Here is a 26,530-nt window from a genome sequence, read left to right as displayed (position 1 = left end):
TTGTTCTGTTTTTCAAAATTCTTCATTTTTTTTTTTTTTTAATTTATAAGAAACATGGAGCAGCCTACCTAACAAACACCAAATGAATCTTTTTGACATTTGTTCTTTCTTTAAAAAAGTTCATTTCGTTTTTCTACAAAAAGTCAATGCTTTGCAACATCCCAGCATCAATAGCATCTGTACACAAAGAAAAATCATTTTTTTGCATCGTCGGAGGCGTCCGAAAATGTGCGAGAAGCAGCCCCAGGCCCCACCATGTGGTGTTCACGTTACTCAAATGAGCGGTCGCCTAACGAGACGAATTGTCGACGATCAGGGCGTTTGTTACCCAAAATGGTCTCCATTTGAGGCGGTCATCACTTGAGGTTCTACTGTACTAAATATAACAATTGCTATTTGCTGCTGCTCTAATACAGTGGAACCTCAACTTACGAATTTTTTGAGTTATGACCCCAATTTCGTCAGAAAATTCAACTCAACTTACGATCTTTGCATCGACTTCTGACTTTGGTGATACACACAGAAATCACAATAGCATGATATATCAAATGAACAAATCCACAAGGCGCATCTGGGAACATCCTGTGTATAAGTTTGAACCCCTCATCAAGGCCCTTGTGGATTTGTTTATATGATGATACACATATGGATCCACTGAGTGCGTGGTTCCTGGTGGCATGGGCGACCCCGCCTCAGTTTACTAGAGCCGCCTGCTTAGTGGTGATTGCGCTTGAATTCTTTGTAAAGAATTTCATTGTTTTTGTGCTTTTCTGTAGGGAGCCCCTACGGCTCCCTGGAGCTTATCGGGCTAATGTATGTTATGTTAGACCGGGACATTTGCTATGGAGTTCAGACCTACCAGGGACCTGTGCCAGAACCTGGCCTCTTCAGAGAGGTTTCAGGGAGCAATGGCCCTGGAAAACCCCATTGTGGTTGGGGGTTTTCCTTATCTGCCATCGACTGGGGTTAGGCACCCAGAAGGCAGGCATAACAAAACAAACCCCACATGGTAAGAAACTATACAAAAACTGAACAGAGAGGTAGAAACTCCCTATAATCCCAAGGAAACAATCAAACAAGCAATTATCACAATTTACTGCCGCACTGGTCGTCCGTGCGGCCCTCCCCTCCTCAAGAAGGGAAGGGGGGTCCCCGGACCTCGCTGCGCCGGCTGCCTTTAGTTCGTAAGCTAGTGTAATTACCTAAGTGTAATTACACTAGCTTACGAACTAAAGTGTCATCCAAGATAGACGCTTCTCTGGCCTCAAATTCCTGGGCGGTAATTTCCTTGTGTGGCATTCTCTGCTGTCTTTGTGTGGTGTGCGGTGGCCAGGAGTACCTCATCAATGCTGGTGCTGCATGCGCTTAGGGGCTTCCTTCCCTAGGCGCCCTCTGAGTACTGCCCCTGCATGTCAGGGTTAACTTCCCTGGGGTGTTCGGGAACCGCGCCCATAGGGGTTCTTGCTGCTCAACATTTGCCTCACCCTTGGGGCCAGCTGGGGCTTGGGGCCCTTGTTTGGCCTTGGGTAGGGAGTTGTATTGTGCTGGTTAGGGCGTCAAGGTGTTGCGCGCCCTGCCACCTAAGCGGCGACCGGTTCCTGTTGCCTCTGGGAACAGTGTACTTTTGCAGGGTTTTTCTTTTGTTTTGTTTTTGTTTGCCTGGTGGAGGTTCTGCCTCGTGGGTCTATAGTTCCCCTGATATTGTTTTGGTGGCCCTCTGCTAGGCCCCCGTGCTTGTACACTTCACAGGGGTTTCAGTGTTATCATCTACCCCTTGTATCGTTTGGGTTTCTTAACCCTTAAAGTGCGCATCACGTCATATGACGTGTTGGAGTACTACGCAAGATTTAAACAGCCCGCGGATACACGGGGTTCACCACACCTTCATCAGGGCTCTTGTAAACAGACGCCATTTTAAAAAAAAATCGTGGGCCAAACTCCCGGGTGTTATTGGCCTCAGTATTGAGTGAGCAACCAAGCCTGACGCACGCAGCATGAGCTAACAGCACTGCTGTTCAGCTTGTGACCACAGCATCGCCTAAAAATGCCAAAATATTCAGATAGTATTCAAAATAGTTCATGCTATTATGTAGCGATGATATTATTACAGAAGACCCCTGACTGTGATAAAACTGACCAGGGTTCTGATAATAGCAGGATTGTGGTAATATTTAGTGCTGTGCGCCATGGAGGGAGGAGTAATGCTGTGGGAGGGAGGGTGGTGGCGATGTCTTCTGACTGTGTGGCCACCTTTTATTGACTGCACTCAGCATACCAGCTTAGTGGTTCGCTATGGTGAACACAAATGTAGATACTTATATATAATGTGTGTATAGACGGTATAAACTGCAAGAGAAGGTTTGGAGCCGCCATTTTGGTGAGGGCGGTGGCGTCGTCTGCACGACGCCACTGTGCAGATGACAGTGTTGTTTACTGGTTACCACGATGGTCTTTGGGCACCATACCAGTTTTTTTGCTGTAATATTATTCAATAGTGTGTAGTTTGATATATTTATATATTCATCAATCAGTGAACAAATACTTTGTCGGTTATTACACTATAAGCACAGGTTATATATAAGTATCTGCATGTTTTGTTCACTATAATGAACCACTAAGTAGCTATTATGAGTCAAAAAGTAATGAGGAGTGACCGCCGTGTACCAGCCAGCCACTCCCGCCCTCCCTCCAGTCATCTGACTCACCCACATTCTCCTCCCACAATACTGTTTTTTCTATAATTCACTATATACAGACGTTATATATAAGTATCTACATGTTTTGTTCACCATAACTGTACATCTAAGCTTGTATGGTGAGTAAAGACACAAAGCCGTGGGACCTCACACAGTCAGCTGCCGCCCTCAAGGCCAGACGCACTAATATTTCTCCTCCAACAATACTGTGTGGTGTTATTACGCTATATACACACATTATATATAAATATCTACCTGTTTTATTCACCATACTTGTACAAATAAACTATGAAAAATCAGAGACATTGAAATAATTAGGTAATTATCTCTTTGTGGCAACTCCGGCCTGACAGCTGGCGAGCAACAGATCGCCTGGGACGCATGCTGAGTCAGCGCCTATAATTTGCCAGACTTCCCTGCCCTATAGCGGGCAATATATGCCACTTACGATTTTTTTATTATTTTTCCCGTGATCAGTGAACACAAATTAACAGGTTAGGAAGAAAAAATATATATTTTTTTTTTCAAAATGACATGCGCCTGTGGGGATGACAGGATATTAAACCCCGAGCATGTTAAGAGTTAACCGGTTAGCAACATCTTCCCGGGCTTCCCGTAGTTGTTACCCTACGGGTCCTGGAAACCCCTGTCGTGGCTCGGTAGACCCATGGATGCATCTCCCAAGTTCCAGTCTGCCTTGTGCGGGTTTGAAGGTTGCTATATGCCCTTGTCTCAGGGTGACTGTCACCTGTTTTGCCTCCGTCATGCTGCCTGTTGGGTCAATGACACCTTTGACCCGGAGTCTTGCGAGTCGTGTTCTCTGCTTGTGCCCCAGTTTTACTCTGAGGGTGTTCCTGTTAGGGGTACAAGCAGCATCAGCGTTGCATGTTAGGTTTAGGTTACTGCAACGCGCTAGGTTGGTGTCTCACCCGGATGCCCAGAGGCTGCCCCATTTTGGTTTTAGTGTCCCGGACCTGCGGGCGTTAGACGCTTTGGCTTTGGCTTCTTCCGCGCTCCCTGGTCCTTTCCCTGTGGTTATCCCTGCACCTTTTTCCCTGTGTCTGGCTCCAAAACCTCTGAGGGTTTCGGCCTCGCACAAGGTTTAGTTGGTAATGAGACTCTGGCTGCCTTAGGGGCTGCCCCATCCGGGTTGGGGACGGAGGCATTTGAGCCGGTTCCTCCTGCCAAGGCGTCTGGGTCCCACCAGCAGACCCTCTTCTTGTCTGCCTTTCCCCTGGACTCTGCCTTTTCTTCAGGGGTAGAGGGTTTGGAGGACGGCTCTGCCCTGGGTCCCGACGTGGGGGATTCTGGGGCTGGGGAGGAGTCAACTTGGGGGCCTTGGGCCCCCTTTGACCCCGCTTAGGTGCTTTTGCCTTCCTCGTTGGGCTTATTGTTGCAGGGGGAGGGGTTTTCTTACTCCCCTTCCCTGTATGAGTTTGATTTGGGTTCGGCTCTTCCCCGGGGTTCGGTTCAGGGCTCCTTTGGGTACCTCGGCTTTGTCTATCCAGAGGTTTTCTACTTCCCGTATCTCGGCAAAGATGGCTCGGAAAGCTCTTGCTGCATGTCTCTTGTGAGACCCGAGTTATGCCTCTGCGATGGATCCGTCCTCTTTTGAGTTTGGTTCTTCTTCCCGTTTTTGGGTGCGTTTGGAGGTTCTGGAGTCTTCCTGGCTGGCAGACTGCCCTTTCTTTTCGTTGGAGGCGTGGCATGGGTTCTGACGGACCCGAATGCTTGATTGGCGGGAAATTTCTACTTTTATGCAGGTTTACCTGGGGGGCAAGTTTGAGCACCTTAATGCGTGTTTGTTTGCTCCCGTGCTTTCTTGGGATGTTGGCCTTTTCCAGCTTCACGTGCAGGTTCCTCTTCTTTCGGCTTCGTTGGTTGCGGAGAATTTGTGCGCCCGTGGGCATTTGGCTTCGGTGTTACGTTTCTTTTCCCTTCTCGAGTTGTCTTCTACCTGGCTTGAGGAGGATGTGGGAGCGTTGAGTGAAGGGCATTCGTCTGGGGCGCTGACTTCGGCAGCTGGGGCATTGGCTGCACTGTTGAAGCTCTTTGCTCCCATCCTGAAGGAAGCGGTGTCTGTTTTTTGCTTCTTGCCTCGCGTGTCGTCAGGCTGTGCTTGTCCTCTCTTTGGAATCCGCTTGGGCCCTGGCTCTTAGGTTCTCGTCTCTGTTTTGTTCGTTGCTGTTGAGAGACTTTCTGTTGAAGCCGCTGTTTAGTTGCTGTTGAAGCCGCTTTCAGAGACTGAGGTGTCTCAGTTTCTGAAAGCGGCTTCCTCTAGTTGTCGTCCTATGGCGCACTTGCTGATTCTCCGAGGCGGTCGTTCTCAGCAGTTTTGGAGGGGTCGTGCCAGGGTTCCAGGTTCCGCTGGTCGAGGTGGGCCATTGGTGCCAATTTCTGAGCCGATGTTCCCTTCGGGGCCAGCGTCGTCTGGTCGGCGCGGTGATCGTCCTTTTCGACATTTAGGTTCTCGTAAGGGGCGTTGGCCCTTTCGCGGTTCGCCCCGTTAAAGGGGCGATGGGGGGGGAGACTCACTCTGTTTGCCCACGCTTGGTCCCACGATTTGTGGGCATTTTCGGTCATGTCATCCGGTCTGCGGTGGTGTTGGGTGACTCGTCCTCCTTTGGGGAGTTCGGGGCTAACAGGGCAGGTTTATTCTCCTGCGCTTCGTCAAGTCGTCTTGGAGTGGGTGCGCTTGGGCGTGGTCGAAACGACTCCGTCCCTTAGATGGGTTTCCTGTCTGCTTCCAGTGCCGAAACGGGACTGTGCGGATCTGAGGTTCATTCTGGACTTGTCCCGTCTGAACCCTGGGATTCCTTGCCCTTCCTTTCAGATTACTACTCTGCCTCAGGTCCAGCTTCTGTTGGAGCCGGGTGCCTGGATGGTGTCCCTGGACCTCAAGGACACCTATTGACACGTTCCTATTAATCCGGGGTTCAGGGACTGGTTAGGTTTCGTGATGGGGCGTCACGCTTACCGCTTTCGCTGCCTACCTTTTGGTTTGAATCTGGCAACTCGCATTTTCACGCGTCTGACCCGGGTTGTGGTGACCCGTCTGCGTCTTCTAGGGATTCGGGTTTTGGCCTACCTCGACGACTGGCTGGTGTGGGCTCCCAGTCAGTCAGCTTGTTTGCTCGCCAGGGATATGGTTCTTTCCCAGCTCACCAGGTTCGGGTTCCTGGTGAACTGGAGGAAGTCCCATTTGGTTCCATCCCAGGTTCGGAACTGGCTGGGTCTTGTTTGGGATTCTCGGACCCCTTCCTTGTCTCTCCCTCCAGAGGTGATGCTGCGGCTGCGGGCCCACCATCGGCTGTTTCTGAGGCAGTCCCAGGTCACTCGGCGGTTGCTCGAGCGGTTGTGTGGGAGTCTGAACTTCGCCATGCTTGTCTACCCGCCTGGTCGGGTTTGGCTTCGGCGACTGTTTTGGTTCCTTCGGAAACGTCCCTTCCGCCTCTCTCGCGATCGTTGGGTTTGTCCTCTGGGGGCCTTGTGTGGGTTGCTGCGTCACCGGCTTCCACTGAGGTTTTTCGGGATTCAGTGCCTTGGCGCCTTCCCGAGCCTTCGCTCGATGTGTTCACGGACGCGTCGTCTCTCGGCTGGGGCTTTGTGACCAGTGCTCATCCAGGCCAGCCAGGGACGGTGGGGTCCGTCCTTCTGTTGGGCTTACAGCACAGTTTGGGAGTTCGCGTCAGTCTGGTTCGTGTTTCGGAGGGTTCGCTTGGGGATCGACCATTCGCCTCCATTCGGACTGTTCTCCAGTGGTTCATTGCCTGAACCTCAGGGGTTCTTTCGGTCCTTGGCTCTTTGGAGTTGGTCCCTTCGAGTGGTTCATCTGCTGGATTCTCAGGGTTTGGCTCTCTGTGCGGTTCATGTCCGGGGAGTGTCCAATGTTCTGGCGGACGGTGTGTCTCGTTTCATTCCCCTGCCCACGGAATGGACGGTTCAACGACGACTCGTTTCGTTGGATCTGCCAGACATACGGTCTTCCAGACATGGACTTCTTCGCGTCGGGGTGGTCTCTGCGTCTCCCAATCTATGTGACACCCTTCCCCGACTGCGAAGCGTTGGTGGTGGATGCCTTTCGGCAGGACTGGTCGCGGTGGGGTTACCTGTACCTCATTCCCCCTGGTCCAGCTTTTGCTTCGGGTTCTGGTTCGGTTGGATACCTTTCCAGGGAGAATAGTCCTTGTGGCCTCTTGGTGGCTGGCCCAGCCTTGGTTTCCGGCCCTATTGGCTTGGTGTCCGAACCCGGGGCATTTCCCGCGGCTCTGCCTCTTTCAGCAGGTTGGCCCGGTTCGATACGGGGCTGGTTCGACCTTCTCCTTTGCTCTTCGCGTCTGGTCTTTTTGACGCGGGTGTATCACCATTTCTGTGGTGATCAGGTGGCTTCGTTGATGGTGTCCCACCTGAGAGCTTCGTCTCGGCAACAGTATGAAGTTTCCTGGCGTTCTTATTGCCATTTTCTGGCTCTTCTTAGGTTGTCTTTTCTTTCGGTTCGGGTTGTCTTGTCCTTTCTTTCTTGGCTTTTTCAGGACCATCATTTGATGCCTAATACTGTCGTCTCGCATCGTGCGGCGCTGGCGGAGCCGCTCAAGCTAGCGTTCGGGGTGGATGTCACATCTGCCCCGTTCAGGACCGTCATTTGATGCCTGATACTGTCGTTTCGCATCGTGCGGCGCTGGCGGAGCCGCTCAAGCTAGCGTTCGGGGTGGACATCACATCTGCCCCGTTCCGTAAGCTTTCTCGTGCTATGTTTCACCTCCGGCCTGCTCATGCGCCTCCTGTGCCGTCCTGGTCCTTGGACAGGGTGCTCTCCTATCTTTCCTCTCCTCTGTTTGTGGTTGCCTTTTCGGTTCCAGATTGTTTTTCCAAGGCTTTGTTTTTGTTGGCATTGGCCTCTGGGGGCCGGGTAGGGGAGCTTCATGCTCTCCTCCGGCACAGGAGTTTCTGCTCCTTTGGTCCTGGGGGTAGGTTTGTCCGTTTGCAGCTTTCTCGATCTTTTCTGGCGAAGAACGAGACGGCTGCTTTCCGGAGGGGTCCGTGGGTCATTGATGCTTGGTTGGTTCGGCCGGGGATCCATCATGTGTTGTGTCTGGTTGCAGCTCTTCGCCGTTACCTGTGTGCTTCAGCTGGGGTGGCTAGGGATGCGCTTTGGGTTGATCCGGTTTCCCTCGTTCCCTGTTCCAGGGCTCGGGTCTCCCAGGTTTTCCGCAGGGTTATTAAGTCTAGCCAGCCTGCGGTCTATCCTCGCGCCCATGTCGTTCGGAAGTTTGCAGCTTTGGCTGCCATGTTTGGTAACATGTCTTGGGCTCATATTCGGGCGCGTGGATTTTGGAAGTCGAACAGGGTTCTGGCCGCCCATTATTTGGTGAACGTACCTGCTCCTCGGCATTCTTGTGTTGCTTTGGGTCGCAGGTTGCAGCCAGTTGTCTCGACTTCGCGTTGAGGAGTTTGTGGCCGCCGCCTCCTGGGTAAGTCCCTATTTTCCTTCTCTTTGGGTATGTAGCTCCAGGGAGTCGTAGGGGCTCCCCACAGAAAACCAGCGTTGAATGTAATGAAATACCATTTTCTGGGTGAGCCTCGGAGGCTCCCTGGCTACCCTCCCTCCCATCCGGTCGGCGGGTTTTTTATCGCGTTGGTTGAAGGCTAGTTTCTGAACTAAAGGCAGCCGGCGCGGTGAGGTTCTGGGACCCCCCTCCCCCTCTCGGGGAGAGAAGGGCTGCGCGGACGACCAGCGTGGCAGTAAATTGTGATAATTGCTTGTTTGTTTGTTTCCTTGGGATTGTAGGGAGTTTCTACCTCTCTGTTCGGTTTTTGTTTAGTTTCCTACCATGTGGGGTTCATTTTGTTATGCCTACCTTTCTGGGTGCCTAACCCCGGTCGATGGCAGATAAAGAAAACCTCAACCACAATGGGGTTTTCCAGAGCCATTGCTCCCTGAAACCTCTCTGAAGGGGCCAGGTTCTGAAGCTGATCCCTAGTAGGTCTGAACTCCATAGCTAATGTCCCGGTCAAACATAACATTCATTAGCCCGATAAGCTCCAGGGAGCCTCTGGGGCTCACCCAGAAAATGGTGTTTCATTACATTCAATGCTGGTTTTTGTTTTTTGAACATAAAAGTAATTATTATATATCCCACCATGGGTCCCAAGAAAGTCAGTGGTAAGGTTCAACCTAAAAAAATAGTTGAGTAGAGGCAGTAGAGGATGTCTGTTCCTCATTAAGAAAATGTGTGAAGTATGGGAAGAACTGCAAAGTTTTGTTGAAAAAACTCACCCAGATAAAGCTGTAGCAGGATGTTGCATTGACCTTTTAAATGACAATGTGATGTCTCACTACAGACAAGTGTTAAAATGTAGGGAAAACAAGTGTCTTTAGACAGATTCTTAGTAAGACAAACAAGCAGTGAGCCACAAGCAGGTCCTAGTGGTATGCAGGCAAAATGTAGGAGAGTGTACCCCAGAGAAGTCATCACTGCCTGATGTTATAATGGAAGGGAACTCCCCTTCCAAACAGTAACACCTCTCCTCCCCCCCCTTCTCCCCATCTTCCATACACGAACAACAGTCATCAGTAAAGGTAAGGTATAACTTGTACATACTGTAGTACAAAATATGTGTGTGTGTATTATGTATGCAATATATTTTGAAGTTAATATTTTTGGGAGTGTGGAATGAATGAATTCAATTTACATTATTTCTTATGGGAAAATCTGTTTCAAGTTACGAATTTTCGAGTTACGGCCCGTCTCTGGGAACAGATTAAATTCGTAAATGGAGGTGCCACTGTATTGCTTTTTCTTTTATTTATTCTTATTCCTGCTTGGTCATGTTAATATGGTAAAATATTTATTCTATAATGGGGCATATTCTGAGCAACATTCATCCATCATCAGTAATGTTGGTTCAGCAATGTGCACTTTTTCCTTCATGAAGCCATTAAATAGGATAATATAGTAACTCCATCTACTGCTGCTGCTATTCCTATGACTTCTCCCTATGCTCCTAACTCTCCTATTCGTAAATACAAGTTTTAAAATTGGATGTTTGCAAATAATACAATATACCAGAGCAGATAATGAAAAGGACACATGTAGGTTTGTTTAAAATTTTGTGGAATAATGTGAAAGACTATTGAGGAGTAGAGTGAAGAAAAGCAAACATATTGGAGAGATAAGGAAGCTTGATGCATCAACTAGAGATAAAAGAAGAAGTCCAAGAATTACTGTAGTCTGTCAGTTTAAGGAACTGGGCACTGTACCTAACAAAGAGGATTTTGTTCATGGGATGCTGAAAGTAGAGGAAGTCAGGAAACTGGGTGGAGGTATGAAACGTCCAAGTTATGAAGAGAGGCCGCAGGGCTGCCTTAATAAAAGCATGGGTTTCATTAAGCCCATGCATAATGGGGTGCATGGAGTGGCAGTGCCGACCCTGTGTGCACGTGTGGCAAGAGGGTGGTATGAACATGGGAAGAGTGTGTGTTAGAGACTGTAAAAATCATTCTTAAGGTAAATTTGTGGTGTTAGGAGCATAAATAGTTAGGGAAAATGAAAATATGGAAAAATGTGGAAAACAAAAATCACTTCATCTTAAGGTTAATGAAAGTTTTAGTATATTTGGTCATAATAAAGGTACTGATGAGTGGGTAGTTGAGAATGTATTCAAGTGAATACAAAAGTGGATGATGGACATCCATAAGTAATGTGTGTGAAGAGCAGGAATGAGTTTGAATAGCACACAGCATTTCGTAAGGAAATAAAGCAAGATGGAATCGGTCAGCAGATGTTAAATTTTTTGTGATATGTATTAGCTGAAATGCACTATACCTGGTTATGAGATGTAGTAGAATACTACCGTGACTTTATTACAAGTTTGAGAGTGCTAGTTGTGTGTAATATTGAAGTAGTGGTATGTAGTGTGAGAGATAAAGTGTGGTGAGTGGCTGGGGGCATATATTTATATTTCCTTATTCTTATTTTTTAAATTAGGCCTGGGCTGATGCCTGCCCACCCCATGAAAGTAAGAAATGGGAGTAAAATGATGATAAAACATTAACTAGCCTAATAGGCCTGTCTGCCAGGTGTTGCATCTAGAGAGCTCCTCCCTACATAGTCTGGATCTGGAATATAATTAAATCATATGTAGAGCAGAATAATTTGTGTATTATCAGTGTTGTGAGAGTATATTGTGCAAGCATTATTAATGTTCTTTTATGCCTAATTTGAATATACAGTGGTACCTTGCATAACGAATTTAATCCGTTCCATGTTCGTCATGTGAAACGGACGTCATACAAAACGAGTGTCCCCCATGTAACCAGTGTGATGCACTGTGTTTATTGTGAAATTTCTCCAGTGTGCATGACATCAAATGTTCCCCAAAATATAATTTTTCTTTGTAAAATGATAAATTACCGTCCCTGAACATGTCTATGTAAAAATAATTACCAAATTCCACTTACTTCGGCTGTGAGGGCGTGGACAAGGTGCGCTGTGACGTCATCAGGGGCTGGTCGCCCGTGTGTGAAGCTCCCAGACACGGTCGCGCAAGCCATTCAAGCACCGCGTGTTGCCACAAATAAATTTTCAAATATTTTTTCTATGCATTTCCAATGCGGTTTTATTTGTTTCTTTTATCGTATATGATGCATATTTGTGACCTTTACAATATGTATACAGTAGAATGTTCATAATTTTCCATGAAACTGTGATGCACGTGTCAGTAATGTGTCCACAATAAATGTTTATTGTCACAATATTACGTGGTAAAAATTCACTAAAGTTACAATATGTACAGTTTCACACACTATTTACACAGTAACATACTGTATTACACACTCAGTACTTTGGAGGTGCATAATAGTCAACGAAGTAGTCCATGGTACACAGCGTGACTTTGCTCTCCTTGCACCAGCTACAGATAGATTTTCGTTTCCTGTTTCATCGTTCTGTGTGCTTGCAAATAACGCACTCGCGTGCACCCTTGGCTTTAGTACTTGTAGGTGGTATGTAGCCAAGCTTGTAAAGCATAAAGTAGTATTGAAACAATTATAGGAAAAGCTCAATTTGTAAGGTAGTCTTGAAAAGATCGCTTTGTAAGGTCCCACACAGGAAGAGATTCAGCTAGCCTCAAAGAGTGTCCATCAGTCAGGAAGAGATTCAGCTAGCCTCAAAGAGAGTCCATCAGTCAGGAAAAGATTCAGGTATTCTTGAAAATATCAATGAACACCACCACCATAGAAGCCGCTAACACTGTTCATCTATGCTACTTGTATCAGATGCATCATCACTGAACACAGAAAACGATTCATCTATGTATCATCTATATACATTAGAGATGGCAAGGGTGGGGCTCAGAGCTACAACTGGATACACTCGCTGTATCATCCTCATAGGTGCTGTATCACTGGCATCCGACCGTTGTGTTAAGCCCTTATTGCTCCTAGCTTCACCAATGTATGACCCTTATGTTCTTCAAACAATAGGGTCTGAATTGCACCGACTGAGCGCAGTCTTTCAACACTGTGTGGGACAGGTGTATGAGAGCCAGAGGCACGTGTGCCACAAATGGTTGCTCACGCACTACTAACCCAGCCAGCAGCCCTTGTCTTTCATATTCGTTATAGCAAAAGGTTCGTTCAGTGTTTGTTGGGTAGGCTGATCCATTATGACAATCTTTCTTTGTTTCAAATGTGTTCCATTTGTTTTGTATTTGTCACTTACATCTCAATAATGGAGCAGCCTACCCGACAAACACTGAACGAACCTTTATGACATTTGTCCATTTTTCAAATTGTTTCCACAGTTTTTATTTTTTTTTTTTTTTTTTTTTTTTTTTTTAAGAAACATGGAGCAGCCGACCTGTAGACCACCGAACGAACCTTTTTGACATTTGTACTGGTTTTCAAAATTCTTCATTTTTTTTATTATTTACGTTTTTTGTATGTAAGAAACATGGAGCAGCCTACCTGCCGACCACCGAACGAACCTTTTGCTATAAGACAAATGAAAAATAAATATTGAACACATTTGAAGAAAGGAAAATGTCATAATGGTTTATTCAGTGTGTGTAAGGTAGGCTTCTCCATTATTGAGACGTAAATGACAAATAAAAAACAAATGGAACACATTTGAAACAAAGATAGATTGTTATAATGGAGCAGCCTACCTGCCGAACACCAAACGAACTTTTTTGACATTTGTTGTATATCAGACATTTCATTTCTTTTTTCCTACAAAAACGTCAATGCTTTGCAACATCTCAGCAGTCACCCTTTTATATCCCAGCATCATTAGCATCTTTAAACAAGAACAACATAATTTATGTGCATTGTCGGAGGTGTCTAAGAATGTGCAAGAAGCAGCGCGACCCCACCATGTGGTGTTGACGTTACTCAAACCAGCGTTCGTCATACGGGACGATTTGACGCCGATCAGGCCGTTCGTTACCCAAAATATTCGTCTTTTGGGGCAATCGTTATGCGAGGTACCACTGTACTTTAGTTGTTGCTAGTGATATACCAAACACTCACAATAAAGATTATTACACAGCATCTGAGCTTCCATTTTATAATTCTTTCTAGATCAGCTTCTCACTGTGTATGTGAAATATATAGTATTATATACTGTATTGTATATGAATTACTTTTAATTATTAATCTTGTGATTAGAATTTGACGCCTGCAATTAACATCATTGTTTTTATATTAACAGTTTAGTTTTTGGTCCTTCACTAACAAGACATATTTACTTTAGTTAATATTGTGTAGTTTCCCCTCATAGATTGTAGTAGTGTATTTCAGTAACCTGGAGTGGAGGGACATAGGGCACCTTAAAACATGGTCCTGGAAATAACAAACGAGGAGTTGCCTAATTTTGAAGATAGCTTTAGAAGCAGTTAAGCCAATTACTGTTTACAGTAATTGGGCAGAATTTCAGTGCAAGGAAAAAGGGCTAGTACATTAGCACTCATGAAACGTATTTTGAAAGCGTATGTTTAGCGATAGTATTAATCTTGTAGTACTGTAAATGATGTGAAAATTTGCGAATTCTCAAATCTTCTAATCAGCTTATTTTTATATGAGGAAATTAAAGATTGTAAGCTTAGAATGACAAAGATGTTAATTCTTTGTTACACAAATTATCATGCAATAGGAGATTCTATGCCGACAGAGTAAATGAAGTGCTAAAGTAACAAATTAAATTCTTAAATTATATTGTAATATTATGGTACTGTATTTGTTGACCTTCCTGTACAAAATTTAATAGTAAAAAACAAATTCCTTAAATTTCTTTAGCTTTAACAAAATATAAATCTGGTGAAAACAATTAGGAAAGGCATAATAATTTTTATGTGTGAATACAAAAAATCAGTCTCGATAAGTAGTAAAATCACAATACTGCATATATTACTGTATATAATTTTGTTATATACTGTATATAATAATACTGTATATAATCTCTTACATTTTAAAGTCGTCCTCACTCGTGATACCTGTGGAAATTATTTTACCTTTTGAGAAATCACTGAGAATAAAATATAGATTGGGCCAATTCAATAACCGTAGCTTATGACAGCCGTGGCTCTTCCTCAGATGGGGATGATGCAGAGCCCTCCACTCCTGGTACCACTTGCCCCACACTTGAGGCTGTGTTGGACCCTGTTCCTGCTGTTCCTGCTCGTCGCTGCTACACTCGAGACTTCCTTGTCCAATGTGCTGCTTCTCCCTTAAGCCGCCTCACCCCTGTCAACTGGTCCCAAGTGGTGCAACAGACACCTGTTGTACTCAAGAAGGTGCAGTGCTGCTAGCTTGATGCCAACTAATCCTAATCTTACTAATCAACTTACAATATTTAGTTTCATTTTAAAGTTAATTAACCAGTACTTGCAAACATTTGCATAATTTGCAAGTGTGCATCTAAAAGTGCATTTAAACTGGCAGGATTTCAGTTTTAGTCTAAGTGTTTTTCCCACATCTTGCCGGAAACACTGTGCGTATTAGTGACTTTAGGCATAGTGTGTACTGTAGCTCTCTCTAGAAATCCAACATTCTGTTTGTAACTCATTTTGAATGTATGTACTTTTACCTGAATTAACATTATTATTATTATTATTATTATTATTATTATTATTATTATTATTATTATTATATAGAGAAAAGTATTCATTAGAGAGAGTGCTAAGTGGAAGAGGACAACCATCAACAGTGCAGAACAAACTTATTAACATAATTTGTTATTCCTAATGTAACACTTCAGTGTTAATCTTTGATGCATGGTGCAAAATTCAGATAATCTTGATCTATTGATAATTTTGGTCAAGAGATCAATTTTAATGTATTGTATTTTAATTTAGCTGAGGTCTGAATCATATGTAGTATGTTAGTGATTGTTTACATTATGAGGAAATTGGCCATTCTTGTATGTTCTTGTTATTCACTACTTATGATATGCTATTATGGTGAATCAATAGGACAAACAAAATTTTTGTAGTAAAGATGTTAGTTCTTTAATTAGGATGTTCACATACACTTGTCATCTACTCCACTTTGCACTCTTGACATTTGTCGTGTCATTTCTCCAACAGCTCTCATTTTGCTGTCTACATCTCTTATAACTGATATGAAAGCTATTATTCTGACTGGGCACTGGTAACTTAATCAAATTATAATTTATTTTCTTGCCATTTATCAGTTTTGACAAATTATCCTGAACCGAACCCTTTCCTAATGTGTTATATATATTACATTCACTTCCTATTTGACCTAGACATGTTGCATATCTGCAGTTGCCAAAAGTACATCTTAACTGTTAGGAATTATTTCCTGGCAGAAAAAATGTTTCAGTTCTCACGTGCCTCGGCTCCACAGACTTATTTGTTCTTGTTTTGGCTCATGGCTCACAGATCTGGGGAGGTCCCTTTCTTCTAGTTCAATCCTTGCAGTACATAGGGATGCAGACATCTTGTCGGTACCCCTGTCTCATTTCTGATATTTGGTTGTTAACCACCAAACACAAACTTATATATTATTTTTTTTCTGCTGCCTCATTCAGCAGCAGAAGAAAACAGGCTCTGAACACACGGCTCTTGTGTTCAGAGCCTTGCCAATTATGCTCCTTTTACCTCATAGAATAGAGAAGTATAATAGATCAATTATTCTAACTGTAACACTGCTATTTCTCCCTTCACAAGAGCCTCTCTCTTACATTAAAGCCTACCAACCAGAGTAGGGTTTTAAGTCCACCACACCAGCTCTGACCAACCAGCAAGTATACTTCAGTTGTGAGCATAGTCTAGCACTACAGTAAGCTCTCAGGGTATATACACCAAAAAACCAGCGTTGAATGTAATGAAGCGCCACTTACGGGGTGAGCCCCGGAGGTTCCCTGGAGCTTATCGGGCTAATGTATGTTATATTAGACTGGGACATTATCAATGGAGTTCAGACCTACCAGGGACCATGAGCCAAAACTTGGCCCCCTTCAGGGAAGTTTCAGGGAGCAATGGCCCTGGAAAACCCCCCTGTGGTTGGCGGTTTTCCTTATCTGCCATTGACTGGGGTTAGGCACCCAGAAAGGTAGGCATAACAAAACAAATCCCACATGGTAAGAAACTAACAACAAAATCTGAACAGAGAGGTAGAACTCCCTACAATCCCAAGGAAATGAGCAAACGTAATACACTACTGCTGCGCCGGTCGTCCGCGCAGCCCTCCCCTCCCCAAGAGGGGGAGGTGGAGGGCTGGACCTCACCGCGCCGGCTGCATAGCATTCCAGTTCGGAAGCTAAGCTTCAACAAATGCGAAAAAACGCCGACCGGTGGGAGGGAGGGTTGCCAGGGAGCCTCCGGGGCTCACCCAGAAAATGGCTTTTCATTACATTCAATGCTGATTTTCTGAGGGGAGCCCCTACAGCTCCCTGTAACTTCATACCCAAAGAGAAGGAAAAGAAAGGGCTGATCCGGGAGGCGGTCGCTCAAACTCTGCAACGCGAAGTCGAGACAATAGGCTGCAATCTGCGACCCAAAGCAAAACAAGAATGCCCAGGAGCATATACGCTCATAAAATAACAGGCAGCCTGGAACCTGTGCGACCTCCAAATCCCCGAGCCCAAAATAAACCCAAATGTTACCAAACACGACAGCGAAAGTTGCAAATGTCCAAACGGCACGGGTTAGCTAGTCTTAATAACCCTGCAGACGACCTGGGAGACCCGAGCCCTGGAACAGGGAATGAGGAAACCCGGAACAACCCAAAACACATCCCCAGCCATGGCACGCAAGTAACAGCAAAGAGCCGCAACCGGACACAACACATGATGCATCCCTGGCCGAACCAACCAAGCATTAATAACCCAAGGACCCCTCCGGAAAGCAGCCGTCACGTCCTTCGCTTGTTTCTTACGATGTGGGGTTTGTTTTGTTACGCCTACCTTTCTGGGTACCTAACTCCAGTCGATGGCAGATAAGGAAAACACCCAATCACAGAGGAATTTTCCAGGGCCATTGATCTCTGAAACCTCTCTGAAGGGGCCAGGTTCTGGCTCATGGTCCCTGGTAGGTCTGAACTCCATAGCTAATGTCCCGGTCTAATATAACATACATTAGCCCGATAAGGTCCAGGGAGCCTTAGGGGCTCCCCTCAGAAAATGGGTTGTTGTTGTTGTTGTTGTTTAAGATTTAGCTACTCGGAACAAAAGTTCCAAGTAGCACGGACAGGAGTGAGGCTGTAACCTGAAGATGTGGGGTACTTCCCTCTCTGTATATAACCCTTCCATCATCATGTCTGATGACACAAATGTTTTATACAAATAAATTACGAATGTTATGCAAATATTGCATGCCTTTATGATTTAAATAATTTGTTAATGGTATATATATTAATAATAATAATAATAACATTTATTTTAATAACATTAATATATATTAAATTTAGTAGCCCTATATTTTAAAATAAAATAAAAAATATGCAGCAAATTAATACACTAGAAAGAAATCTTGAAATATTTTAGTTACTCTTTTAGTAGTTCCCAACAGAACCTCTTTCCCCACAACATGGCAGGTAAACTGCTGACAAATTGATCAACAAAGAGACTAAAGAAGGCAAAGTCTTGGAAAAGCTTGCACCTTGGGGTGGAGTACAAGAGCTCTCCCTGCATACTGCCTTTGTTTCATGATTTCTCTCCCCCCCCCCCATCCCCCTCCCCCACACCTTGTGAAGCATAAACAGAAAGTTGAAAGGCTTGCTACTAGAGTAGTACAATACATACTAAAATTGGGAGGCCTCATTTGTGAGGACAGGTTGACAGAACTCCCCCTCACAACCTTAGAGGAGAGAAACAACAGGGGATATGATAACTACATACAAGAAATTGAGGGGAATTGATAAAGTGGATAAAGGAAGCCTATTTAAATTAAAAAAAAAACAGCGTTGAATGTAGTGAAACGCCATTTTATGGATGAGTCCCGGAGGCCTCCCCGGAGCTATCCAGGCTGATATGGATACCCTAACTATTTTGCATCAGTCAATGTGGGTGGAGTTCTAGGCCTACAGGGGACTACGAGCCAGAACCTGGGCCCCCTCACAGAGGCATGAGGACCAAAGGCCCATAGAAATGCACATGTGATTTGGAGCATTCTGTATCTGCCATTGACTGGGACAGGCACCCAGAAAGGTAAGCGCCACAAAACAAACCCCTATTCTGGTTAAAACAACAAAAATCGCCAACGAATGGATAGTATTCCCCAAAAGAAAAACGAGCAAACAAACATGACGTCACACGAGCTGCACCACACTGAAGTTCCTGAGACTCGGAACTTCAAGAACAAGAGGTCATAGATTTAAACTAACGAAACAAAGCTGCCAGAGAAATATACGAAAATTCACTTTTGTAAACAGAGCGGTAGACGGTTGGAACAAGTTAAGTGAGAAGGTGGTGGAGGCCAAAACCGTCAGTGGTTTCAAAGCATTATATGACAAAGAGTGCTGGGGAGACGGGACACCACGAGCGTAGCTCTCATCCTGTAACTACACTTAGGTAATTACTTAGGTAATTACACGTCTGCGCAGCTCCCCTATCCCCGGGAGGGGGGAAGGGGGAGCCCCAGACCCTGCGCCGGCGATCCACACCCCAGTTCCAAGACTGGCTATCAAAAACACGAAAAAAACGCCGACCGGAGGGAGGGAGGGTTGCCGGGGAGCCTCCAGGACTCGCCCAGAAAATGGCGTTTCATTACATTCAACGCTGGTTTTCTGGGGGGAGCCCTTATGGCTCCCTGGAGCTACTTCAAAGACAAAAACAGAGGGACGCAACCGGGAGGTGGTCAACGCGCACACCACACCACAACACGAAGTCGAGATAACAGACTGCAACAGCCGACCCAAGGCGACACAGGCTCGACTTGGCCCAGGAACATACATGAGGGAGCATGCAGCCAGGACCCAGCATGACTGCCAAAACAAACCTATGCCCGAAAGGCAGCCCATGTCATGCCACCCAAGATGGCAGCAAGCACAGCAAGCCTACAAATGTCAAGGGCACAGGGAGAGACCGCAGGCCGGCTAGACAGAATGACCCAGCGAACAACTTGAGACCTGAACCTGAGAACAGGGAAGAAGGGAAACTGGATCAACCCAAAGCGTAGCCCCGGCCACAGAGGCCGTGGCGCCGTGTAAAGAACGTGGGAAAGCCGCAACCGGACACAAAAAGAAGCACCCTGGCCAATCAGCAACAAGCAGCAACAACCCCAGGGACCCCTCCGGAAAAGAGCCGTCTCAACCCCACTAGAAAAGAAGAGATGGCCGCAAACGAACAGAACCCTAAGAAATAGAGACCACTGGCAAAAACCGGAACCGAAGGGGCCCCAACAAACCGAAAGGAAGAGAAAAGAGCACCCTGCCCAAAAGCAGGACAGCTCAGGTGGAGCAAGAGCAAGCCGGAGGTGAACAATGCCCGAGACAATGAGTGAACGGTGCAGAAGGAATGACAAAACCGGAGCAACCCGAAGCGGCTCCGCCAGTACCGCACGAGACAGGGCAACGGTATGCGGCCAGAGGATGGCCCTGAACCACCATGAGAGAAGGACAAGACCACAACAAGAAGAGCGCAGTACACCCACGAAGAAACAAAGAAAAGGAAGGACTGCTGGAAAAAAAACATACCTTTGCCGAGACGAAGCACGCAGGCAGGACACATTCAAGAAGCCACCTGATCACCAAACAGATGGTGAGAGACCCCCAGTGAAAAGAACCAGACTAGAAGACTCGAGAAGACCAAACCAGCCCCATCAAGGAGTGGACCGACCGTGTAAAAAAGGCAGAGCCATGGGAAAACCCCAGGGTGCAGACACCGACCAAGCCACGCCGGAACCAAGGCTGTCAAAGAACCAAAAGGAATATCTGCCAGGGAACCAGGAACCCAAACCTGGTAAGCCGGGAAAGAACCAACCCGGCTGAGCAGACACGCCCCATCCGGGAGGCACCCCCTCCCAGGACCCTTGAAGGAACAATAAGCCCGATAACTGATGACAAGACGCCATCGCATGCAGAAAATGCCGAACCGCGAACTCCACAAACAGCAAGGACAAAAAGGGCAGCGAAAAAACGAAGAGCCAAGGTCCAGGCAGAGGCCAACAAGAAAACGTAACTATGAATAGGAATGTCAAGACCAAGAACGGAAAGAGGCGACAATGAAAAATCGGAAATAGCCTTGAAAAACGAGAAAAAGGACGGAAGAGTACCAATGAGTCCTAGAAAGAACTGGAGGTAAGCCCCATCGGAAGGCGACAGATGTTCCAATAATGCAGACACATCGAAGATCAACTCGAACCTTCGAGATCCAAGACCAACAAGCACAAAATCACAGAGGTACAGATGCACCCAATAGCATCTGTGACCCATAGACATGCAGCACTCAAAGGGACACAGAACCGAACCCGGGGAGGGGCTGACGCCCAAAATCAACTCGTATGCAGAAGGGGAGGGGAAAGGAAAACCCCACCCCTAGTAACAGTAAGCCCTGCCCAAAAGGTCGGAAAACCCAGGCGGGGTCTAATGGGGCCCAATGCTCCTCAAGTCAGTCTCTCTCCAACCCCGGGAACCACCACATCAGGCCCCAGGGGCGAGTCGTCCTCCAAAGCCCCAGGCCCACAAGAAAAAGCTGGATGGCCGAAAGAGTAGGAAGAGAGCGGGCCCACTGGTCAGACCCCGGAGCTACGGCAGGAGGAACTGACTCGAATGCCTCCGAACGCAACCCTGGAAGGGGCAACCCCCAAAACTGCCAGAGTCTCAAACCTTGAAACCCTGCCCCGACCCCGAACCCCTCAGACACCTAGGAGCTGAAAGTAGGAGGGGGGGGGGGACCCCAAATGAACCACAGCAGGGAAAGAACGAGGGGGCATGGACTGAACCAAGGCCGACACGACCAAAACCCCCAAGTCCGGGTCCCAAGAAGCAAAACGGGGCAGCCTCGGGGCATCTGGTGAAGTAACCAAACTAGCACATTGCAACGACCTAGCAGGCAACGCGCGAGGCACCTGCACCCGAAGTAAGTCATCAACAGAGAGGGTAATTGGAGCCCCAAACAAACAACAAAGCTCACAGGACTCAGGGTTGAATGTGGCACCGACCCAACAGGCAGCATGACGGAGGCACAAACAATGAGTGTCACCCTTAGACAAGGGGACAGAGCAACCCTCAAACTCACACAAAGCGAGGGGGGGATGCAGGGATCTCTTCTATCGGACCCGAGTGTCCCAGCAGGGTTTTCCAGGGTCCCTAGACTGGGTCTGCTAAGGGTTATTCCAGTCAGGGTCCTGCTAATCGGCGTCCCAAACTACCAAGCAAACTGCTAAAAGCTGAACTCACAGGACGTGTCCTCTCACAAGGGTGAAGCAGGGGGTGCCACCGCACAAACGACCCTAATATAAGGGGGGAGGGAGAACACAAGGCAGACCCCTCCCCACTAGGCAAAAAGAAAAAGAAAAGAAAAACCTCGCAAAAGGACAACGTACCCAAAGAGAACAGAGCAAGCCGCTGTTTAAGGTGAAAACTAGCTACGCAGTACCCCGCGCCCCACCAGTGCAATAACTACCACTAACCCCAAGGCAAACAAGGGTGGAAACCCCCCACACACTCAGGGAGGCCAAACGCCAAGCAGCGAAAAGCCAACAGAGGTAGACCCTAAGTGACTTGTGGAAGAGAACCCCAAGCCCCAAGGGCGGTACTTACTGGGCACTCAGGGAAGGTGACCCTAAGCACATGCAGCCCGAGTACCTAAGAATATTACTCCCAGCTCGCACGACCACCGTAAGAGCAGCATTGAAAACGGAAACAGCACTGACAGATGACTGGAGCTGGAGCCACACGACTGTGCATGATCCCATCAGCCAAGGAACTGAGGTGTGGATCACCGGCGCGGGGGTCTGGGGCTTCGCCTTTCCCTCCCGGGGATGGGGCGAGCTGTGCAGACGTGCGGCGCGGCTCGTGTGAGGTCATGCTTGTTTGCTCGTTTTTCTTTTGGGGAGTTCTGTTCACTCATTAGCGATTTTTGTTGTTTTAACCAGAATAGGGGGTTGTTTTGTGGTGCTTACCTTTCTGGGTTCCTGTCCCGGTTGATGGCAGATATAGAATGCTCCAAATCACATATGCATTTCTATGGGTCATTGCTCCTCGTCCCTTTGTGAGGGGGCCAGGTTCTGGCTCGTGGTCCCTGGTAGGCCTAGAACTTCATCCACATTGACTGATGCAAAATAGTTAGGGTATCCATATATCCTGGATAGCTCTGGGGAGCCGTAGGGGCTTCCCCCCCTTCCCCAGAAAAGAGGTAGGACAAGGAGAACATCGGTGGAAGTTAGACATGCATTTGAGTCGTATAGATGTAAGGAAGTTCTCATTTCCTGTATGAGTGGTAGACAAGTGGAATGCATAAACCTCCTGCACTACCCACCTGTTTTTGGTAAAATTTTCATGTTACAGTTGTTAAGGACATATTTTTGCTGTTTTTATAAATGTTCAGTTAATGTTAATGTCAAAATGAATCGAAAATCATCCATTTGCATTTCAAATCACAAAGAGTGATGAAAACATTAAAAAACATTAATATATGACCTAATTAAAAAAAAAATCTCACAACCCTCAGAGCCCCTTAACCACTTAACTGTGCCAACCAAGTATTCTTGGTTGGCGAGAAACTGCGCCAACCAAGAAAACTATTTTTTATTTTTTTATTTTTCCGTACCCATTTTAACCCTTAACATGCTCGGGGTCTAATATCCTGTCATCCCCACAGGCGCATGTCATTTTGAAAAAAAAAAAATTATTTTTTCTTTCTAACCTGTTAATTTGTGTTCACTGATCACGGGAAAAATAATAAAAAAATCGTAAGTGGCATATATTGCCCGTTATAGGGCAGGGAAGTCTGGCAAATTATAGGCGCTGACTCAGCGTGCGTCCCAGGCGATCTGTTGCTTGCCAGCTGTCAGGCCGGAGTTGCCACAAAGAGATAATTACCGAATTATTTCAATGTCTCTGATTGATTTTTCCTACTTTTTTTGCTGTAATATTATTCAATAGTGTGTAGTTTGATATATTTATATAATAAAATGAGTGAATCGTTGGTGTACTCAAAAATATGGTGTGCATATTGTTGATTCAATTATGTTCATCAATCAGTGAACAAATACTTTGTCGGTTATTACACTATAAGCACAGGTTATATATAAGTATTTGCATGTTTTGTTCACTATAACGAACCACTAAGTAGCTATTATGAGTCAAAAAGTAATGAGGAGTGACCGCCGTGTACCAGCCAGCCACTCCCGCCCTCCCTCCAGTCATCTGACTCACCCTCATTCTCCTTCCACAATAATGTTTTTGCTATAATTCACTATATACAGACATTATATATAAGTATCTACATGTTTTGTTCACCATAACTGTACATCTAAGCTTGTATGGTGAGTAAAGGCACAGAGATGTGGCTACTCACACAGTCAGCTGATTGGCGGCCGCCCTCAAGGCCAGACGCACTAATATTTCTCCTCCAACAACACTGTGTGGTGTTATTACGCTATATACACACATTACATATAAATATCTACCTGTTTTATTCATCATACTTGTACAAATAAACTGGTATGGTGCCCAAAGACCATCGTGGTAACCAGTAAACAACACCGTCGTCTGCACGGTGGTGTCGTGCAGACGACGCCACCGCTCTCACCAAAATGTCGGCTCCAAACCTTCTCTTGCTGTTTATACCCTCTATACTCACATTATATATAAGTATCTACATTTGTGTTCACCATAGCGAACCACTAAGCTGGTATGGTGAGTGCAGTCAATAAAAGGTGGCCACACACAGTCAAAAGACATCGCCATCACCCTCCCTCCCACAGCATTACACCTCCCTCCCTGGCGCACAGCGCTAAATATCACCACAATCCTGCTATTATCAGAACCCTGGTCAGTTTTATCACAGTCAGGGGTCTTCTGTAATAATATCATCGCTACATAATAGCATAAACAAGTATAATTTGGCATTTATAGGCGATGCTTTGGTCACAAGCTGAACAGCAGTGCTGTTAACTCATGCTGCGTGCGTCAGGCTTGGTTGCTCACTCAATACTGAGGCAATAACACCCGGGAGTTTGGCCCACGATTTTTAAAAAAAATGGCGTCTGTTTACAAGAGCCCTGATGAAGGTGTGGTGAACCCCGTGTATCCGCGGGCTGTTTAAATCTTGCGTAGTACTCCAACACATCATATGACGTGATGCACAGTTTACTGGTACAACGTCCAGCACGTCATATGACGTGATGTGCACTTTAAGGGTTAAATGTGTGCAAGGTTGGTTGTGTACAAAATGGACTCTTAGGACCTCCAGTGAGAGGCAGCCATCTTGGAAAAAATTCCCAGAATGCCCTAAGCTGCTGGCTGGGTTAGTACTGAATGAGCAACCATGGATGGCGCACGCGCCTCTGGCTCCCAAACACCAGTCCGACGCGGTGTTGAAAGATAACGCTCTGTCGGTGAAATTCAAACCTTATTGTTTGAAGAACATAAGGGTCATAATATTGGTGAAGCTAGGAGCAATAAGGACCTAACACAAAGGTCGGATGCAAGTGATACAGCACTGATGAGGACGATACAGCGAGCGTATCCAATTGTAGCTCTGAGCATCACCTTTGCAGTCCTATGCTATCTCAAATTTATTTAGAAGATACATAGATGAATCGTTTTCTGCGTTCAGTAATGATGCATCTGATACAAGTAGCATAGATGAACAGTGTTAGCGGCTTCTATGGTGGTGTTTTCCATAGATATTTTCAAGAATACAGTACCTGAATCTCTTCCTAACTGACAGACACTCTTTGAAGCAAGCTGAATCTCTTCCTGTGTGGGACCATACAAAGTGATCTTTTCAAGACTACCTTACAAATTGATCTTTTCCTATAATCTTTTCAATACTACCTTATGCTTTACAAGCTTGGCTACATACAACCTACAAGTACTAAAGCCAAGGGTGTGCATGAGTGTGTTATTTGCAAGCACACAGAACGAAGAAACAGAAAGCAAAAATTTATCTGTACCTGGTGCACTGAGAGTGAAGTCGCGCTGTGTACCATGGGCTACTTCATTGATTATTACTCCCTTCCGAAGTACTGAGTGTGTAATACAGTGTGTTACTGTGTAAATAGTGTGTGAAACTGTACATATATTGTAATTTTAGTGAATTTTTAACAAGTAATATTGCAACAATAAACATTTATTGTGGACACATTACTGACACATGTATCACAGTTCCATGGAACATTATGAATGTTCTACTGTATACATATTGTAAAAGACACAAATATGCATCATATACGATAAAAAACAAATAAAACTGCATTGGAAATGCATAGAACAAATAATTGAAAATATATTTGTGGCAACACGCGGTGCTTGAATGGCCCGCGCGACCGTGCCTGAACGAGTCATGCACGGGCGACCAGGCCCTGATGACGTCACAGCGCACCTTGTCCATGTCCCCACAGCCAAAGTAAGTGGAATTTGGTATTTATTTTTACATAGACATGTTCAGGGAAGGTAATTTATCATTTTACAAAGAAAAAAAGAATTTTTTGGGAACACTTTATTTCATGCGCACGGGGAATTTCACAATAAACTCAGCGCAGCACGGTAGTTAAGGTACTCTGCGCAGTTAACTAAGTAGCTAAAAGAAGAGGTCATTAAAGACAGTTCCATCCCAAATTTAATAAGACATACTGTATAATGAAAACATTAATGTTGAGAGGGAAAATTAGCATGCCAGGTATGAACAGCAAGGAGACCGGGCATAAAGTGCTACATCTCGCTCCCCACATAGTCACTGATATGTAAGTACTGATAGGTGTTTATCTATCAGTTACCCCACATTTCCCCTCTTCCCCCACTCACCCCACCTACATTACAAACTCTCCAACCCGGTCAGCCGAGCGGACAGCACACTGGACTTGTGATCCTGTGGTCCTGGGTTCGATCCCAGGCGCCTGCGAGAAACAATGGGCAGAGTTTCTTTCACCCTATGCCCCTGTTACCTAGCAGGTGCCTGGGTGTTAGTCAGCTGTCACGGGCTGCTTCCTGGGAGTGGAGGCCTGGTCAAGGACCGGGCCGCGGGGACACTAAAGCCCCGAAATCATCTCAAGAAATCATCATCTCAAGATAACCCAATAGACATTCATCCATTTTCACCCAACCTACTTTTCTCTGCAAAAATTTCATACCATTTGGCACACTTACCATGTTATAATGGGATTTTTTATTCTTGCATGATTTTAGCCAAATATGAGTTAGT

General features: G+C 45.9%; 1 protein-coding gene across 1 annotated transcript in view; it reads left to right on the top strand.

The window, feature by feature from the left end:
- Nucleotides 1-26,530, top strand: part of mxt (Eukaryotic translation initiation factor mextil) — a 247,711-nt gene that overhangs the window by 197,353 nt on the left and 23,828 nt on the right. The window contains exon 13 of the mRNA XM_045749450.2: nucleotides 14,290-14,489. Within this exon, the coding sequence (XP_045605406.2) occupies nucleotides 14,290-14,489 (200 nt within the window). The remainder of the gene's footprint in view (nucleotides 1-14,289; nucleotides 14,490-26,530) is intronic.

Source organism: Procambarus clarkii, chromosome 27 (genome assembly GCF_040958095.1).
Source record: "Procambarus clarkii isolate CNS0578487 chromosome 27, FALCON_Pclarkii_2.0, whole genome shotgun sequence".
NCBI lineage: Eukaryota > Metazoa > Arthropoda > Malacostraca > Decapoda > Cambaridae > Procambarus > Procambarus clarkii.
The sequence above is the reverse complement of the archived record's forward strand: the minus strand, read 5'-3'. Positions and strand labels throughout refer to the sequence as shown.